Source organism: Sturnus vulgaris, chromosome 2 (assembly GCF_052056855.1).
Source record: "Sturnus vulgaris isolate bStuVul1 chromosome 2, bStuVul1.hap1, whole genome shotgun sequence".
Taxonomy (NCBI): Eukaryota; Metazoa; Chordata; class Aves; order Passeriformes; family Sturnidae; genus Sturnus; species Sturnus vulgaris.
This window is the reverse complement of record NC_142244.1, coordinates 58,278,436-58,296,562: the sequence shown is the minus strand read 5'-3', so window position 1 is coordinate 58,296,562 and position 18,127 is coordinate 58,278,436. Positions and strand designations below refer to the sequence as shown.

The following is an 18,127-nucleotide window of genomic DNA, read 5'->3' as shown; positions in this document are numbered from 1 at the left end:
AATATTTGAACAACTGCTTAATAGTATAATGTAGTTTGCAAAACTTACTTTTTTAACTTCTCAAGTGTGTTAGCTAGCAACAAAATAAGAATTTCCTTTATGTTCTTCAGGACTCTTTTAAATAACATCACTGCCCTCAGTGCATTCAAAACTCAAAGTTCCTAATCTTCACCATTTTTGCTCACTGCCTGCCCTGGCTCCCTGTTTCACTGTATCAAGTTCTTAAGTTCTGGCTCTGTAAGGTTGTATCCCCCTGTTGCTTCCTCTCTGTGTTTTTGCTGTCTGCTTACCACTCTGCATTCCACTCCTGATACTGATGGTCTTATCAGTTTATTTTCATTTTATTTTACTACATTTGTCATGCAACCTTCCTTTCCTGGAACACCCGTCTAAATAGATCTACAAAACGATTATGCTCTTGTTTTCAAAGCTGTCCACACGAATACTGATTCTACGAGCAGAAGATCATTTAGAATATATTGTCAAGTCAGTGATGGTCTGAAAAAGCAAAACTTATTTGGTACTATAGCATAAAATTGATTTAATTGCACATTTGTGGAAAATATAGATAAGAATACGCTTCCCTTTATCTCCCTTTATCTTCCTCTGCTATATATTGTAAGCTGAGACTCTGAATTCTTTATGATAAGTGTTTTGATTATTTCTATTGATTTTGACCTTTTGAGATATAAATTTGCAAATAAACTGCATTGTGACACTGCTAGTTTATGCATAGTAAAAAACTGATTTAAACTTCCTTCCAGCTGCTGGTATCTCCACTGACAGCAGTTACCTTGGACATTGTTTCTGTACCTGAAAGTGTCTTCTTATCATATTCTTGTTTTTATAATAGTAGTTCCTACAGTAAATTATGTTACAGAAATTAATAACCTTGCTTGAGGCCCCAACCCTGCTATTGATTCTTCATAGGTGGTATGAAGTGGCAACTGTGGGCCTTTTTCCTTCTCATATTCTTGAACAGCATGCTGTGGTATCAGGCTTCTGTTATACATGATAATGGATATGGCTGTTGATGAGGATGGCAGGGGTAGTAGTTAGCTTTTCCTTTCTGAGTTATGACTGAGTTCAAGACTATCAAGTTTGTTTTGTTTGGTGAGCATTATTAATTTATCTTAACAAATATTTTAATTTTTTGTGTGTGTATGATGGGTTTAGTGAGATTTACACAGATGGTTCTGATTTAATTATTCTTAAAAATATGTTAGGTTATAGTGCTGTTTTTGTTGTGCTTAAAATAGACATGATAAAAAATGATGGTTCCAGTTTTATAAATAATTTAAGTTAAATTTAATAAAAACTTTTTACTAAAACTAAAAGCTTGAAAACAATGTTGATTATACCCAAAGCATATTGGGTTGGTTTAGTTCAAGCATATCATGTATTTGAATTCTGGAATTCTGGATTTTAATATTGCTTTCTAGTTATATTATAGTTTCAATGTTACTGTTTGTCATGAAGAGTAAAACAATTCTTGCTCTTAAAGTATTTAATACGAGAGCTCTAGCTACATGTCACTTTGGTAGCCTAGAAGATGTATGAAAATTGAAGAAGGTCTGATGCTTGTTCTTTGTGATTTAGGCATTGGGAAGGGGGGCTGAATGAAAAACAAGTTTTTCTTAAATTGAGCGTGAGTCTGTTCAGATGACACAGTTTGATGCCACCATGTGTGTTTGGTACATTTCTAGTGAAATGAGTTGCACTATTTAACTGGAAATGACATAACTATGATGTATTGGGAAAAGCAAATAGTGGTAGCATTGAGAGTGGAGTTCTGTGTTGACATGTATAATATAAAGCACTTTAGATAACAAGGTGATCATTGTTCTAAAATGAGTAAAAGAAACAAACAAAAAACATTAAGTCATATTGCAGTTGTTACACAAAAAAATTCAGCTGTGTGAGGGCAATGCCAGCCTGAATAGCTTGAGATTCAAGCAGCAGCATCACCCAGCCCCCTGGCAGGGAGTGCTGTTTTGGTGTGTACACTGTGCTGTTGCTGGCCTGGGTCAGGAGATTGACCCTGAGATGCCACCTGGCTCCATGCAGTTCTCCTATCAATAGGACATTTCGGAGCAACCTCAAGTTCCCCAAATATTTCACAAGCTGCATGCAGTGAGATCTGGGTGTGCATAGCAAAGGGTTCTTTTTATCTACCTTTTTAATTCAAAATTTACCCCTGTAGTCACTGTGGAATGATACAAGCATAATTTGCTGCAAATTAGAGCTTTTCAATAAACTCTACATTTTCCCTTCTATCCTCCAAAATGGGGTGGGTAATGGTTTTCCTATTACAGGTATGTATTTTTATGAATTTCATACCTGTGGCATAGAATTAACACCGATATGGCATGCAGAAAACTTTCAGATATTCTTTTAAATTTAGGCTTCTGACAGCTAACTTACTTTGGTGCTTGTAACATACATTTTTCTCCCTGCAAAATACGTTGCTATTATTTGGCAAAAAATTTGGTTGGGAAATTTACTTTTATTTGCTGCACAAAAAATGTTTAATTTAATCACACCTCTACTGTCAGCCAGGAGAGCACAAAATTAGTGTGAAGATAATCTGGAACTTAATTTCTGCCAAGGAAAAGTAATTAGGCAGAGATGGTTCAGTACTTGTACCCAAAACTATCAGATGTACAGTAAAATTCTGTTCTCCATCCTATCAAGCAGTATTGCACTTCTGCCTTCTTCAGATGACAGCCCTCTCCATCTCTGGGATGCTCCTATCTCATGTTGGAAACCTTCAAATTTCTCACCTGGGATTTATGTCCTTTACCTCATTCATCTCATCAGAGACAGCAGCCTGACCATGTGGGACTTTCTGCCTGCTGTTTCCTAAAAGGATCCATGTGCTCATGTACCGTGTAGTTTCTTTTCACTGTTCAGTATGGTTTCTGTGTCACAAGTTCTGACTGAACACAGGTGCTTTTAGGAATCATGGCTCAGTCAGGAGTCCCGAGTTTAAAGTTATGTAAGGAGGAAGTTTGCCTCAATTTGAATGGCTTGCATAAACTTCCATGTGTGTCTGAAGAAATAGGTTTATATGGAGTCAGAGTACCTTAATGTTTCTTCTGTTTATCTTGCTGAACATACATGCTGAATTTTATTGGTTTAAGGCCATAAACAAAGGGAAACAGTTAATGATTTTGCTTTCATGCCACAGAAATTAACGTTAAATTTCCTTAATTTAATAAATGTTAAGTAAAAACCTTACATTTCTCTAATTTTGACAAATTACCTTGTAATGACAGGACATGGCCTATCTGGTGAGAACAAAATAGAATTAATACAAGACATCTGACCTCAGCAAATACTAGTTCCCCATGGAACTCGAGTGTTTGCACTTCAGTTATCTGGAAATGTCCCTGAAGCTGAGTTCCAAACTGCTGGTTGCATAATTCCTTTAAAAATTGCTGTCTTGGAAGCCATAGGACCATTACTACCAAAGTAATGGCAAAGTTTAACACTGTCTCTGTCACCTACACACTCATGAAGTCTAATAATAAGTTGAGCATAACTGCGAATTAATGTTACAGGTCTTTGTTTTCCATGGCTATTCAAACAAAGTAATAGAAAAAGGCAAGTTGGGCTACAGTGCTTAGTGGGATAAAGGATACTGCTGTCTCTAGAGATTTTGTGAATACTGACAGGCTGTCACAACAGATCAGTCTTATTGAGGATGTTTTGAAAGACTGTAAGTGGAGGTGGACTTTGCTTTTGAGGTTACACACTGCCAGGTTTCTTTTTCTTTTTTTGGTGCTTCCTCTAGAATTGTGTCTCTTTTCCTGCAATAAAGTGCTTGTGATTCCAATTTGTTTTAGAAAGATGGTGCAGTTACAAGTATTGCTGCTTGAGAATAATCCTTTTCTTAGGTACACCTAAGTACACTTGGTCTAGAGTTTCTTTACCGCAAGGTGACTTTAAATTCTGTGCTCTAAAAATCAAGTATCTAATTATGAAGTAATTTAAAGACTGTAAGTTGAAAATAGGACAGTAAAGCTTTAAAAATAAATTATCAGGGAGCAGTGCAATTAACCAAACTTTGTGACAACTTAGGCAAAAATGCACTCATTAGCTGGGATTTTTAATTTCCTTGTCTAAAAGCTACAGTAATTTCCTGACTCTGTTTTGAGAAGGGAAAGAAGTCTTAGTGACAATAAGACTTTGTTACAAGAAGAAACTTGTCAGATACAGAGAACAGCATTGCTAGATCATGGTTTGGTTTTACCATCTTTTTTTGTTAACTAGATTTTAGGCTCAAATATAGGGAGTTAATATAATGCTTTTGACTGGTATTAAAGCAAGCACTTTCAAAGACATGACTTGGAAATCTGGCTTCTCAAACTTTTCTAGTCTAAGAGTTCCCAGATACTTTATAGATCCATTTCAAACAGTTGAGAGAATAGGGCTATTCTGTTGGTTTTTCAGGAAAATTGGGCATTACTCCATTTAGCTTTCATACTGTGAAATACTCTTTCTTTCTTTTAGTACAGAAATGACAGCATAACTGGGACATTGCTCAAATTCACAGGTTGCCTGGGATGTAAGCAGACGTTTCAGTGTCCATTTGGCATCAAAAATGGCAGCCAGTATTTAACAATTCTCCTTGCAGACTGACTTAATCCAAGAAGTTGATCCTTCATATGCATTCATAGCAGTTTCTTGCTTGAAATGATTAAGTAATGCTAAACAAGCTGTCCCTTTTCATTATGGCCTACTATGTGCTATGATGATCAAATATATGCCTTTACTGAGCATTATTAGAATTATTATTTTATTTTGCTTAAACGCTATCTAGAAGAACAAGAACCTTTTTAAAAACTAAGATCCACACACTAGGATTTTTACCTTTCATCCTAACATATTTGCTTATATAATCACTGTACTGAATTCTTCATGTGAAGAAAAGAGAAAAAAATAGAACTTCTTAAGTAAATAGTTTTGAATATTTCTATAGAAATTAAATTAACTTTCAAAATTACTTTGTTCTTCAAATAAGAGTTTGGTCTGGTTTTAAGTAATGTGCAAATAATTTCCCATGTATCTTTATTTTTTGTTGTGACTACAGGGCATAGATTGTTGCATTTTTTTCAGGTTAATAAAATGGCACAATGATATAGCAAATTAGCTATGTTTGTATTATGGAGCATGTAGGAGCTGAAAGTTCATTATTATTTGTTATTACTCTTTTACTGTAGGATGTCAGCTGTAATGAAATCACAGCTTTGCCACAGCAGATAGGCCAGCTGAAATCTTTAAAAGAACTGAATGTCAGAAGAAATTACCTTGAAGTTTTACCCCAAGGTAAAAGCAAGTGAACAAAAAAAGATTTACAGTCGTTCTTCTTATTATAATTTTGAAAGTATTTTTAATCATATAAATATATATGATGAAAAAGCAGCTATTACCTTGTGTTCAAATTTATTCCATTTGGGTCTGCAGAATATAACATTCAATGGTATCCACTGAAGAACAGTGTGTGAGGTTTCTTCAATGTATCTTTATGATTTTAGGCAACTTTTAAGTTGAAGAAGTGTCTGAATGCAGTATGGGAACTGTCAGCTGAGATTCAGGAAAAAAAATTTCGAAGTATTTATTTTAGAATTTATTGTCACTTGTATAACAACAACACTCTTCTATTTCGCAGTATAAAATAGAGTAAATGTTGATCTTCCTCCCTGAGTTTGTATTTTTCCTGAATGCAAAAGAAGGGTTATTCAGAAATATGTTATTATTTTATGCCAAAAATCAAAAGAGATGTAACACCTTCTCTTCTTTTTATTACTTTTAGAACTAGTACAGCTTCCCTTGGTAAAGTTTGACTTTTCCTGCAATAAAGTGCTTGTGATTCCAATTTGTTTTAGAAAGATGGTGCAGTTACAAGTATTACTGCTTGAGAATAATCCTTTGCAATCTCCACCAGCACAAGTAAGTAACAGCTATAATTTAAGTTATACCTTAATATTGGATGGCTGCTAACACATTTTAGAGTATAAAATGTCACCTTCTGCAATTGCAGGCTTCTGAATTTCAGTCATCACAGACTGTTTATAGTTGTTGATATCTAAATAAGACATAGGATGTTTCTAAATAAGACATAAAAATATCCTCTTTTCTCAGTATGAATTTGTATGGCACTTAAACCAACACACATCTAGAAGATGTCCATTCTATTAGCTGTTTATTTTTGTGACTTCTGTCTGCATATGAAAGCTCATGTTGCAATATGTGTATAATTTTGGAAAAGAATAGTGATAAACTTCCTGGGTAATTTTTCTTTCTGTTAAAAGGAATCCAGTTCTAGAACGTTCTACAGTGATTTGCCAGCTTTAACTTAAAAAATATGCAGATGGTCTAAAACAATCCATGTGTTTATCTTACTTTATATTGTAAGTTTATAGATTGTGATACACAAAGAAATAAAATTCCTGTTTGGAACTGTAGACCGCACTGAGTAATAAAGATAAATGAATGCAACCTGTGTTGGCTGCTTAAGGACAATTTTGTTGTTTACTTAGTGGACAGTAGATTCAAACTGCATCTCTGAAAGCTATAATTTTTCTAGATCAACAGCAGTTGAAATACTTAATTTTTATTACATTAGAGAAATGGTTTTCATAATCAATAGTGATGCTGCCTTTAATCTAAAAAGTACAAAGCAAATTGAAGTGTGCACCTAAAGAAAAAGAAAATTCTAAAATGAAGATGAATTGCATCGTGAATGTGCTTGGACACTTCTTGGTCACATTGTTTTTAGTATATAAAGAGTACATTGGTTGATTAAATGTCATGACACTAATTTTGAAAAATAATTACTCAATTTCTAGTTAGTAATAGATTTTTTAAAGCAGAATCCGTTATTTTCTTGTTTTCTGTCTTAATCTCTGAGGGTATTTATACTGGTACATACAAATAGTTGAGTAGATAGTTGAAGTATTAGTAATTTTAAAAAAGAATCTATTTTCTTTTAGGTGAAATTTATAATATTAGTTGAACTTCAGGGAGGTTTGCACTAAGTGACACTTGGAATAAATTACTTTTTTTTTCTAATTATAAACCTAATTTTTTTCTTGTTCCACAGATTTGTACAAAGGGTAGGGTGCATATATTCAAATATCTGACTGTACAAGCCTGTCAGATTAAAACAGCAGACTCACTGTATCTTAATGCCATAGAACCACAGCATTTGCCACAACCTGTGGAAGAGAGGTATGTATGAATGTCTCACTTGGTTTTTCCATGTAACACTTACAAACAATAAAATAGTATTTATCTCTGGGTTCCACAGTTTTGTTTCTTTAGATGTTATTCAGAGTGTACTTTTTTTGCACAGAGATTTCATTTGCTATTATTCTAATAAAATCCCCATAACAGTTCAGAAAGTAAAAAATCAATTCTGATTAAAATTAGCAGCACATGAGTTAAGAGTTTAAAAGTGAACCTTAGTTTAAATCTCAGCTCTTTCTAGTGGACTCCTGGAATACATTGGAAATAATCAGATGGTAGTTACATAGGTGTTGGCTTGATCTATCTATCTATGCATTAAATAAATTTTAATTTCATGTGTTGTTTTGTGATTTATGATTTATATGTGATTTGTATGTTTACACATTTGTGACATCTTCATCTTTTTTGATTCATCCAAAGTCATTTGTCAAATGAAGAGAACTGCACGAATGTCGAGAAGCTTTTAAAATTAAGTGTGCTGATTTGTTAGTAAAATGAGGCAAAATATTCTGTGTTTTGCATCAGACTTGTAGGAAATGGCATCTTGTACCATGGTTTAAGGACAGGAGCCAGATACAAAGCAGCCCCTTTCTATGAGAATCTCCATACCTGATTGGAAATCAGCTTTTAGCCCAGTCTTTCTTTGCTAGCCCGGGCAATGTAATATAACCAATCAGAGAAAGTATGATATCTTTGAAGAGAAATACTTGATGAAAACAAAGTGTTATGAATAATAGTAGAGATGTTAGTGCTAAAACCTGGGAGGAAAAAAAACCCAAGAGCTTTTACAGAATCCCCCTTTCAGTCATCTCAATAAGGTTTGAATCAATTTTTTTTCCTCCAAGTACCTTTGGAGATCTCTTTGTGAATTCCTATCAGATAAATGTCAAAGTCAAGAAGAATCCAGGATGAGGAGTACATGTCCCATTTGGGAAACACCTACTGGTTTTCTGGTTTGTTCTTTTAGTATACAAGAAAATTGACAGGAATGTCATGTCCTGTCTGGTATTTTGTTCATAATGAAGAATACTGGTTATGGTAAGGGGATGGTACAGAGTAGATTTCCAAAGGCAATTTCTGTAAAACAATCTCAAGTGTTGACTCATGAGAGGTAATTTTAAGAGTAGGATTAATGAATCAGATACCTTATTCATGTGAAGACTGATAAAGCTCCTTTCTTAAATTGCTGTGTCAATCTGATTTCAGTATCACAGCTTTCAGGATAGCAAATAAAGGGATAATAAGGTATATTAAAAAAAAGAAAAGTTAAGTGGTAAGAGTATTGCATCTAATAGTGCACTTTAAAATGAGTAGAGGTCATACTGGGTAATGAAACCAGAATAGAGAGCATTTGCTGTTATTATAGTAATTTTATCAAAAACCTAAATTCCAAAGTCTATTTTAAGGCACCCAAAGAGGGTTTCTGTGTTAATAATTACTTCAAGCCTGAGGGAGATATGAGTTCTGTTTTAATGGATCAATGGTTACAATTAAATCAGTTGACTCCACTTTGAGTTTTACTATTTTGGTTTCTTCTCCATGGTTAATTTAGTCCTGTGCTGCTTAGGTAGTAACTAAGCAGTTTTTCTTACTGTATAGACAAAAGCAAGCTGATAGCAGATGATTTCTGTTGTTTCATTAATCCTTAGGCTAACTAGCTATTCAATCTGATCTGTTTTACCATCACCAGATTATAAATGTTTAGTGTTTTACTGTATTAGGCTATTCCACCTTCTGCCATTGAGAATTGTTTGACATTTGCTCAGAGTTAGGTGAAAGCAGAAAAGAATTGGAATGGAATGTGAATGTTATGGTAGCTTTTTACTGACTTTTAATTTTTATTATTCACATCTAGCATTGATGACATCTATCCGAGTAAAAAGGACTCAGATTCAGGTGTTGGTAGTGATAATGGTGATAAACGTTTGTCAGCAACAGAGGTGAGTTACCTGCCTTTTGTGTCAAACTCCTCCCCCAGCAATCTTACTTTGACTGTTTTAAGTTCAGTAATAATGTGAAAAGATTTTTAGGCTTAAAAACTCTGCAATCATATCCTTGACGTGAATTTTACGCTAAGAAATGGCTAAAACAAAGATAAAAGGAGTCTGGGTTTTTTTTTAATTTTTAATTTTTTTTTTTTTTTTACTGGAGTGGGTTGTGAGATACTTATTTTCAAATGGTTACAGACTTGCCAATAGTGAAAATTCTCTACAGTTTTCTGGCAGTTTACATAGTCTAGAGAATGAGAAACAAACCAGAATTCAAGTCTTCTGTTTTCAACAAAGTAAACGTGTTAACAGGTTACAAGCTGATGACTTCTCACATGTTTTTCTATTTGCCTGATTACTCTTTCCTGTTGGGAGTTTACAGTGCCCAGCCCCAATATGGGTTATGGCAGATTGCTGTAGTGTAGAAACTTCACAGATTTTAACGTGTTTAGATGTTCTGGCAGCTAGACAGTGCTGAAAATAAACCTTCAGATCTTTTCCTGAACTTTGCTGTCTGGCTGAGCAAAGACAAAGGATAGCTTTGTGGGACTAGTGTTGTCCTATGCAGTTAGAACTGATTCACAAAGATTTTTTTTCTGAGGCACTGCTTAACTGAACAGGGCACTAAATCTACGTGGAGTTGAACTGGATAGATAATGATAAATAAGTAAATAATTAGCAGTATAAGTGTGTGATGATGATCTTTCTGAAATGCACAATAATGGGTTTTGTGCTCTGACCTAATGGGAAATGCCTCACAATAAAAGGATGACCTTCTTGCTACTTAAAATAGTTTTATACTGATTCTTTACTGTTTTTCTTCTTTGAGGAAAAGGGATTTTGTTTCTTTTGAAACAAAGATAGGAAGAATCAAGCTTAGGTACTGAATTTATAGTTACTCAAAAGCAAATTGAACATGAATCCACTTACTCACTGACTGATCCTTTATATACAATAGTACTTTAAAAAAACCCATGTGAATTTCCGAGTGTTTGGGCAAGTTTCATGGTAGATGGAAGTGAAGCAGAATAATTATGATTTCTAGCCAAATCTGTAATGGTTTACCTCTAAGAGCATTCAGTCTGTTCAGAAATGTTTGCAAACTGTTTTTCTGGTCTTACACTTCCTGAAGCTCTGTTGGCTTGTTAATGAAACTGTTATCCCAGAATTTTCTCTTTAGCTATAAATATCACCTTTAGAAAATAGATCTTGTTGCCTGTAATCAAAATATAGCAATTGAAATGCTGCAAAAATATTTTGAAAACTACCAAGAGTGAACCAATACATTTTTCATAGCACAAAGCTTTTTTTATATGAGAACAATTTACTCATTCTATCCCCACCTGACTGCTACTACTTTTAAGGAGAAATAGATGCCAAGATCAGTAATCCCAAATGGATTTGGTAGTAAATTTACCACTCACTTTCCTTTTGATGTGACCTTTAATACCTGTGTAACATATGGGAATTGTGCAAGAAATATTAGCATGATGCAAATACAGGTTCACATCTGTTGTTAATTACAGTCAGAAAATTACATACCAAACATTGGATAAACATTAAATGATCAGTTATAAAACAATCATTAAAACACTTTTCTGGGCGTTTTCTTTATGAATATAAACTACTGTTTAGTTTGGAGTGTAGTGGCTATTGGGTTTCTATTTTTTTTGCAGAAAATACTACAATGTCATTTTTCATGTGTAACTTAATAGCATAAATGGATCATTTGTTTGAACAGTAATGTAAGTTTTAGGAAGCTTGCTAATTGACTTTGAATGACTACACAGAGGAGGGAGTACTTGATGAAATGAGCTGTTTACGTATCTCTCTCAGACTTGGTAGGGTCCTTACAGCATCAGTTTTCCCAGCTATAGCCATCTCAGGTATTTCAAGTGAAAGATATCTTGTGTTACTGTAAAATTGATCCTTGCAACTTGAAGGCAAATTCTGCCTTAAGGCAATGTACCATCTACCTCATCTTTTAGGAAAAACACAGCATTTTGATTAATTTCCCCCTTTCATTTGGCCTTATTTTTTTCTTTTGTTAAAATTCATTGGAATATTAGAATAGTATCTGTGCTTTATTTCCCATGTGAGTGATATATTAGTACCAGCAGAAATATATAGAAAGAGTCTTTCAAGGTGCATAATCTCAATTCTGTCTTAGAATAATGTTAGGTATTTTTGAATATTACATGTCTGTTGTCTTCTATTGCTGTCTGAATGAAAAAATAAAACTGTGGAAGAATGAAGTTGGATACATTATTCCACCTGTGAAGGAGCAATACTTTTGTATTATCCAAGACTGCTTTGGATAGTTTTTGTTTCATAGTATAGTGGTAGGAAACACCTGGAAAATTAATTGCAGAATTCCGTAGGTCCTGAAAGTGAGATACAGCCTGTTAAAGGAATATTTTTTTGTTTCCAAATTGAATGGTTTGTTCCTTTTTTATGCTAACACTCCAACATACTTTCCTTGAAGTGTGTGTTTCTCTGTTGAGAAAAAAAAAATTATACCGGTTTCAGATCCAGAACTTCTAATAATGTGTGTAGAGACATTTTACTGTAATATTTTCAAAGCATAGTTGAAAAATTAACACAACATGAACTTTGATCTAAAATAATGAAATTTACTATTTAAATGTCATATGAGATACAGCCTGAAAGAGAAGGAACTTCACTGTAGCCTTGGTTGTCTGAATGAATTTATATTCTACCTATCCTTTTTGGTTTTTTTTTAGTTTTAAGCTGTTGGGTTGTCATTGCTTCAGATCTAAAAGACTTCTGTGGTATTTGAAGTGTCATTTATTTTCTCTTGGTTTCATTTTAAAATATCATTAATTTTAAAATTTAAAATTCATTTTGAAAAGGCTTTATGAAGCCCATGAACGCCCTTTTGAATTTTTTCTCCTTAAGCCAAAGAATACAGCCAGTGAATTTATAGAGTTAATAACATGCAGTTTATTAATCAGAAAGAACATTCATCATGGTCTATGTTTACAATTTGTTTTGAATCCAAGGTATTCTTGGAAAGTAGGAATGACCACATGTATCTTTGATAGAATTTTTAAGAGCAAGGTGGATTTGCTCCATCCTTTAACACGAACTTTAGCTTCAAGAGTTAGAAAAAATGCTTTCTACGTAGATTAGGAGCATATAAAAGTAGCGGGAATGGCAAACTTCTACTAGACGCTAGCTAGAGTTAAACAACTAATTGTATGTAACACATTTCATTGCAGATCCTTTTTGTTACAGTGGTCTGAACTGATAAAATGGGGAATATAATTTCCTTAAAAATATATATTCTTCAAGGATATGGAACCAAGTGCTATATGTATTATAGCAGTTATAATTTCAGAATACATGTATGGAAAATGTAGCACAGAGTAGCAAGTTATAGAAACACGTAGCATTTAAAGAATGAGCAACATCTATGGGTTTACTGGAAAGTATATTTGCCAAGTTCTGAGACTGTTATAGTGGTAAGTTCTCTGTCTCAGGGGAGCAAGAATAAAAACTTGGCCTCTCCTGCAAACTGTGGTTTTACTCTAGCTCACCTCAGGAGGGGATGTGAGCAGATCCCACTTGAGCAGGTCACTGCTGGCCCTGCAGAGAAACAGAGCTGTAGTGGCCTAGGACAGAATTGTGTCTGTGTTGCCTTGTGCAGCTGCTATCTGTAAAGCCATAGACAGGATGGGCTTGTAGATACAAGTCTTGTGTTTTAGTGTACCAGCTGATACAGCTGAAAAAATGGATGAGCTTTTAAGTCAGAAAAAGCTAGTGTACTTTAGTGTCCATACTTTTTTTTCCCAGCTCTGTCAGTTAATATAATTAAAGGTGTTGCGTTGCTTGATGTTGATGTTGCTTGCTGTAGGCATTCAGTTCAAAAGCTGCATGGTACAACAGGGAGGAAGAGTCATGGAGGGAAAGAAAAAAAGGGCTGTGATATCAGGCTCAGTGTTTCTTCCACAGTGTTTGGTGGCTACAAGGGGGCCCCATTTTCAGATGCCCCTGGGAAAGCACAGAGAGCAGCACAGTGCAGTGGTGTCAGTGCCAGGAGAGGACTAGTGCAGTGAGTAGGACAGGAAAAGAGGACATGTGAATTGTTCTACTTGGCAAACCTCCTGTGAGGATGCATTCAGCATGACTACAACTTTTTACAACAGGATGTGGTCATGTTAGATGCTCTGGTATCCTCTCTCATGCTAATTTGCAGCTCTTTAGTGAGCACTCTTGTTAACATGTACATTTTTATCATTCTTGGTTTGAGCTGGGACTAGTGTTTCTCTTATTTTTTTTTCCTAGCCATCTGATGAAGATACTATCAGCTTTAATGTTCCAATGTCAGATATTGTGGAAGAAGATCATATAATAAAGGATGATTCAGGTCACCATGCTAACTCAAGAAAAGGTTGGAATGTCAAAAACAAGGAAGTTAAATACAGAGAAATTCTGCTGTTGATTCCATGCCTACCTACTTTGGCTTTGGGCATGCATATGCAGTTGTGTAAAAATGAAAAAATTGCTACTTAGAAAATCTTTATTATACTGAATTGAGTCTGTCTAGTATTTTTCCATTGCAATTCCAAAAAGCCTGCTGTACCTTATCTCAAGAGTTAATAAGATCTGATTCTGACTGGGGGAAGGAAAAAGTTTGAGCTGTGCTATCCAGAAACTAATATCAAAGTGTAATAATCGAGTCTACTTCTATAACTGGAGTTAGTGTGTATGTAGAGCTTTTTTAGTCAGTCAGCATCACCTCTGTAAATATTTGTATTTGTGAGAGGTCAAATTTTATCCAATTTTTAAAAGTAACTTATACTTTTCTAAATTACACTACATGCTGATAAACAATGGTTCTCCAAGTTCTGCACATACTACTAATAAATGGCAGGATGAAGTCAGCAAATTGCATATGGAAACGACATGGCACACCCTCGGTGTTACTCACCTTAATGAACTTCCATTGAGATACTCACCAGAATTTGGTAGAATATGAAGGGAAATAACAGGATTATGTCCTACAATGTTTATTAGCAAACTGGAGAGGGTAAATCATAGGATTATATCCTTGGAAATAGTATATATAGGCAAGAGATTGGGACAGGCTCTGAATAACTTTGTGGCTGTTTGATGGTTTGTTACAGCAGCGTAACTCTGAAATTGCGTTCAATTGCAAGTCACTGCCTAAGACTTCTGTGCAGTGTTTTAAGACATTGAGTTGTCCAGCTGTGTTCTTGTATTGGCGCTAGCAAGACAGACTTTGTGTAGTTCAAAACTGGCTCCATCAATGCCAGCTGTGGTGCTTCTGATATACAATTGTATATGCCCAAGAATGGATTCATTGCAACTTAGAAATTAATTGGCATCACTGTTTACAATGAAAAGATCTTAACCTGTTTGAAATGTTTAATGTGAACTCAAACTTCGTTTTTGAAATCATTCTTCTATCTTTTTTTTTTCATTGCTGTTCCTAGTGGAATTCCATCAAGGATCTTCACATGCGTTTATCAATGATCAGTCACGAGAAACAGGAAACCAGTTTGATGAATCGGATACTCTTACTACTGAATTTATGAGCTATATTAAGGCAAGTTTGTGACAATGTTAAGTGGGAAAATATTTCCTCTACTTTCATAAGTGCAGAGTAAACAGGAATGATAAACAGCAGATATTTTAAGGAATAAGAGACTGCAGCTGATATTCATTATTCTAAAAACATACAGAAAGCAAAAATAAGGAGGTGGTTTAAAAGTATTACAATTGATCGAGGACAGTTTACCCAGAACTCTATTTAGGATATGTGAAAGTTATCCTTTAACTATGTTTAAAGCTTTAAGAGAAATGTCAGGTTTGTTCTGTACTATTTGCTTTATATTTTGAATTGAGCAATATACTGTGTTTGCTACATTGCTAAAATGTGAGATGACTTTGTGCTAGCTGTGGTGGCTAAAGTGATTTTGAAGTAATGCTATGGTAGTAAAATACATTTTCTTTATTTTTTAAACATTATAGTAGCAGTTGAGAGATCCTTAAAGACAAATTATATCAAATCCCCTTCTAGAATAAGTATTGCATTTTTATCTTATGGTATGTACTCTTGTTTTAGGAAAACATCATGGTCTTTATTCCTGTAAGGTGAAGAAAGATGAAAAAGAATGGCTTTATTCATTCTACTAGGGATTGTCACTGGGAAATGAGCCATCATTGGAGAGTGTTAGAGAAGCTGGTACACTCTTCAGTGTCACATACAGCAGAATTGGGTAGAATTTATTGGTACAGGATGATGCAACTGATGTGCCAAACACATGACACAAAAGAGGCCAAGCCTCTGTTTTCTGCTGTTCCCTCTCTACAAGTACAAATACACATTCATTCTGAGAGCTTCTGTCTTTACTGGCTGAAATACTTCAGTGCTTCTGCTTGTCTGAGATGAAAGAGTTGCAAAACACCAAGTGGAAGCATAAAAGAGGTTCAGGTTTTCAAATTAGTAGTACTTCCTTTTTACAGGTGTGGGGGATCCATTTTATGATTACATTGAACCCAAAATAACTGGCTGACTGATGAATTCCTGTATGCAACTTTTAAAGGGAACAAATTGAAACAAAAAAGAAATGATTCATGACTGTCAAAATTGTCAAATATGAATCCTGTTAATGATTATGCATGAAGTACATGATTGCCACTGTTTACATGTTTGGAATTTCCTTGCTTTGTAAACAAATCTGGCTGCAGGAGGAGAGCAAGTAGGAGGAGAGTTGGGATCATGGTTAATTGAAGCATTGTTTCTATATGCCAGAAAGTCACAGATGGAATCTGGGACATAGAACAAAGAATTCTTATGCTGCTTGACTTTCTTTTTACAGTTAAAGGAGGGTAAGGGCTGTTGACCTCAATAAAATCTTCTGAATAGAAGATCTTGTAATCAGTATCTTACAAGGGGGTAGAGTGAGGAATGGAGCAGAAGTGTTGGACTGCTTCAAACAGCCAACCTAAAATGTTACATAAATTAGGTCAGTGCTGAGTCAGAAAGCAAAATTTATCTGCCTGCTTAATTGCAAAGTTCAGTTCTCATTGTCACTTCTGTCTGCTTACAGAGCAGAGCAGCAGAGTGTGATGAATTATTGAGAATAGAAGAGGACACGCAATGGCAAGCAGACGAAATGTGAGTATTTTTTATGTATCTATTAATAATTAGCTATGTCATTTAGTTTGACCAGGACTGGTATGACTTTGCTGTTTAATAATTTTGTAGGTTTGGAGGCATGACAATAGCATAACCTTGCACTTTCTATGTGCTCAGTGTTTTACATTTTATTGCTGAATAGAGCGGATGTTACAATTTAATTCAAAAACATATCTTTTTTTTAATCACTTGTCATAATTTTAACCTTGAAGCAATCATTAGTTTATAGGTATTAATTCCAGAATAGAACAGGTGAACATCAGTTGTTGAGGTAAGTGTATAAGGAAAGGGACTTCAACATGACTGTACTGTGAAGTTGTCACTCATCAGAGCAGTGTAGTCCTGTAAGATATTGAAAAAAGACCCAAAACTGAAGGGAGGAAAGAATGAGTACTTTCTGAAAGAGCCTTACTGGCAGAACTAGTGGGAGGTTATATTTCTACTACACAAAAAGAATGATAAATGTTGAAAAGCAAAAGAAAGCAAGCTGGCCCTTATAAAAATACATTGTGTTTACTATTCATACTGAAACAATACATGGGATGAGTGCCTTTGTCAGATATTGGCAAATAAATTTTCAATTTTAGAAGTCATTCTGTTTAATTGAAGGCTAAAAGTTTTTCTTCATCACGTTTTTTTATGTATGTATTAGGCTGGGGAGCTTTGTTAAGGACAAAGTGTTGGAGAGTTTTTCTCAGAAGCAACTCTTTCCATAAATTCAGCACATCCTAGTGTGCAGAGACTGTTTTTCCCCCATAACGTTTGCATGCCAGCTGGAAGGTGAAGCTCTCATGTTGAAATTCAGACTACCTTTGATAATTGCTGTTGTACGTTCTTTTGAATGTTTTTGTTTTCTGTTATAGAATAAATTTATCAGAAGAGCAAACTATTGATATAGCAATGATAGAACAACTAAGAGAAGCTGTAGATTTATTGCAAGATTCCAACAGGTATGCTTACAATAGCTGATATAATAATATTATAATAATGTAATATATTTTCAAGTTTTTTGTGTATTAGGTTAGAGTTCTCTTTTAACTGACACCTGAAAGCTCTATGGAGTTACCAAGTGCTTTGTTAGCATACCAGTGTGTGCAAGGTAGTTAAGAAGGAAACTCGCATTCGCTCTCGAGTATCTAGACAAGATTCCCAGTAAATTAAGAAGTGATAAAAGAAACCTAAAATCAGAGCTGGGGACACCCCTTAACCATTCGTCTCATGTACACTAATGTGATTATCTGAAGTTTTGTCTAGGATTCTCAGATTTCTTTTAGGGGCTATAAATTTTCCTCTTACTTATGCTTGGTGTATGTTGTTGGGATGAGAAGGGCTTCTGGCCCATCTTCTTGCCAATTCAATGAAGCACATAAAGGAGGTGCCTGAATTAATGGTGGAGTTTCTTTAGTTTTCTGAAATCCAAAGGAGAGAGAAGAAGAGGCAAATCAAATTATTTAGATTTCCCCTGAATATGGAAGGCAAGTTTTTATAATTTAGATGCCCATTTTAAGTGGCTAGAGTCACATAGAATGGCTCTGGAACTGTGGCTAAACAAAAGAAGCATTTAAAAGAAAACAAGTGCTTGCCCTGCTGCCAAAGTGTGAAAATAGCAGTGCCTGTAGTTCTGTCTGTCCAGATGCTTGCTATTGCTTTTCTTTAGTGTAATCACCTTCAGAAATTAAGATCATTTCAAAACTCA

The 18,127-nt window shown here is 34.7% G+C and overlaps 1 protein-coding gene across 12 annotated transcripts in view; it reads left to right on the top strand.

The window, feature by feature from the left end:
- LRCH1 (leucine rich repeats and calponin homology domain containing 1) overlaps positions 1-18,127 on the top strand; it is a 116,183-nt gene that overhangs the window by 56,750 nt on the left and 41,306 nt on the right. For 9 of the 12 annotated variants that reach the window (XR_015801472.1, XR_015801470.1, XR_015801469.1 and 6 more), the window contains exons 4-11: positions 5,226-5,331; positions 5,819-5,955; positions 7,109-7,236; positions 9,110-9,194; positions 13,551-13,656; positions 14,723-14,835; positions 16,343-16,410; positions 17,295-17,381. Coding sequence is in view for 6 of the 12 variants with exons in the window: in XM_014868808.2 (XP_014724294.1) it covers positions 5,226-5,331; positions 5,819-5,955; positions 7,109-7,236; positions 9,110-9,194; positions 13,551-13,656; positions 14,723-14,835; positions 16,343-16,410; positions 17,295-17,381 (830 nt within the window). In the remaining 6 variants the exon portion in view is untranslated. The remainder of the gene's footprint in view (positions 1-5,225; positions 5,332-5,818; positions 5,956-7,108; positions 7,237-9,109; positions 9,195-13,550; positions 13,657-14,722; positions 14,836-16,342; positions 16,411-17,294; positions 17,382-18,127) is intronic. The other 3 variants (XR_015801473.1, XR_015801471.1, XM_088159677.1) reach the window with 1 other exon arrangement.